The sequence below is a fragment of the Morone saxatilis genome, unplaced genomic scaffold, assembly GCF_004916995.1.
Source record: "Morone saxatilis isolate NCDOM2014 unplaced genomic scaffold, NCSU_SB_2.0 Contig16, whole genome shotgun sequence".
Classification (NCBI taxonomy): domain Eukaryota; kingdom Metazoa; phylum Chordata; class Actinopteri; family Moronidae; genus Morone; species Morone saxatilis.
The window spans coordinates 4671841-4673528 of NW_023339718.1; the positions used below are offsets into that span (position 1 = coordinate 4671841).

The following is a 1688-nucleotide window of genomic DNA, read 5'->3' on the forward strand; positions in this document are numbered from 1 at the left end:
CAAGAGAATTTACTTATCGTCGTCCAAAACAGCTTTCTAGGCAAAAGTCTGCGAGAGAATGACGTAGTCATGCAAATACTGGTGGTTTTGGTGAGTGTAGTGTGCCGTACGTATTGACGGATTTGATATAAAAGCCTTTAATCTGAGCTCTGAGAAAATCAGCAAAAAATAGGGTGCTGGATTTAGTTAGTTTTATACAAAGCAGGCTTAGTATTTCCCCTTGTTTCCAGTCTCTATGCTAAGCTAAGCTAATTGTCTGCTGACACCAGCAACACGTTTACAGCGTCGATGTGACAGTTGTCACATGAAATACACATGAAAGTGTATTTTCTAAAGATGTCGAGCTGTTCAGAAGAAACTCAACAGCTCACTGAATCAGCAGTCTTACTTGTAGATGTGAGATCCGCCGAAAAGTTGAGCCACAACCATGTACAGACTGTTGCTTATGACCACTGGTTTGCAGTACACGGCAGAGCGAGCTGCAAGAGAGACACACAGAGTAAGGATTTCATTTTTTAAAGCACATATTTGAACAATATTTATGCTTTCGTAGCCTGGAAACTCACAGGTAATGTTATGAAACATCCTGAAGACCATCTCCACGTGGTCCCAGATGTACAGGGTGCAGAACCCCGAATCAGGCTGAGCAAAGGTCACAAACTGATCCCCGTTGAACTCGTAGGACTCCACAGACACAGAGTGGAAAGGGAAGGTCTCGTAAACAGCAAAGTCTGTGGGAGGACAACGCAGAATTACAATTAATGCAAGAATCCGCGACACACCACCTTTATGTCGGAAAGAGACGACAGTCAAACCTGCGCTGATGCAGTTGAAGTCTCGTGGCGCCAGATCGTGGATTCTGCGTCCCTGGAATTCGAAGGGGCTGGCGCAGTAGATGGCGGGAACAGAAGTGTTGGTCTTCTCCATCCAGTCGACCAGCCACTTGATTTTACAGTCGCAACGGAAAGAGTTTCCCCGCAGGTCTCTGAGAAACAGGAAATATGTCCCTTTTCTATCACTGAGTACTCTGATTAAGTGACTTATTTTATGGATATTCCTTATTATACTTGGTGCATAACAATAACAGTAGAGAAGAATTGATAAACTGCACAATGAACTCAAACAGTGAACACAATAACTGCAAGAAGTTTGTGTAAAAACCAGAGATTTGGATGAATTTTGGTGTTTTTATGAACTTTTTATACAATTCTCTGTCTGTACTTTGTATTTTGTTATATTTTTACATACTTAATAAGCTTCTTTTTCTGACAAATTCATTGTGTTTCTTCTCATTGTTCCATTAGTGCTTCAGTACATCCAGGAAGTTGCGACCACAACAAGCAAATTCAACCAATCCCCATGAATTCTGTGCCACAACTTTTCCACAAATTTCCACAAATTATTGTAATTTCCTGCATGAAAGGTTGAGTAATACAACTGTAGCAGCCGAAATGTGCCTTTAAGAGACTGTGTTGCCTAGATACGAGAGATATATGCGCAATACACATCAGTTTAGGCAACAACCATACCAATAAAAGCCCATGAAATCCTGGAGGGACGTGGTATGAGACTGTTTATCAGAGAGTGAAGGTTCTGTGAATATAGCTTGTGTTCATGTCTTAAATAATAATCTATTATTAGAGTTATAGACCTACTGTATAGTTTTTAATTTAAAATCAAGAAGGCCT

The 1688-nt window shown here is 40.7% G+C and overlaps 1 protein-coding gene across 1 annotated transcript in view; it reads right to left on the reverse strand.

The window, feature by feature from the left end:
• The window catches only part of lgi3 (leucine-rich repeat LGI family, member 3), a gene marked incomplete in the record, with an annotated part of 8318 nt that overhangs the window by 2085 nt on the left and 4545 nt on the right, over nucleotides 1–1688 (reverse strand). The window contains 3 exon segments of the mRNA XM_035658662.1: nucleotides 389–479; nucleotides 567–731; nucleotides 816–985. Of these exon segments, the coding sequence (XP_035514555.1) occupies nucleotides 389–479; nucleotides 567–731; nucleotides 816–985 (426 nt within the window).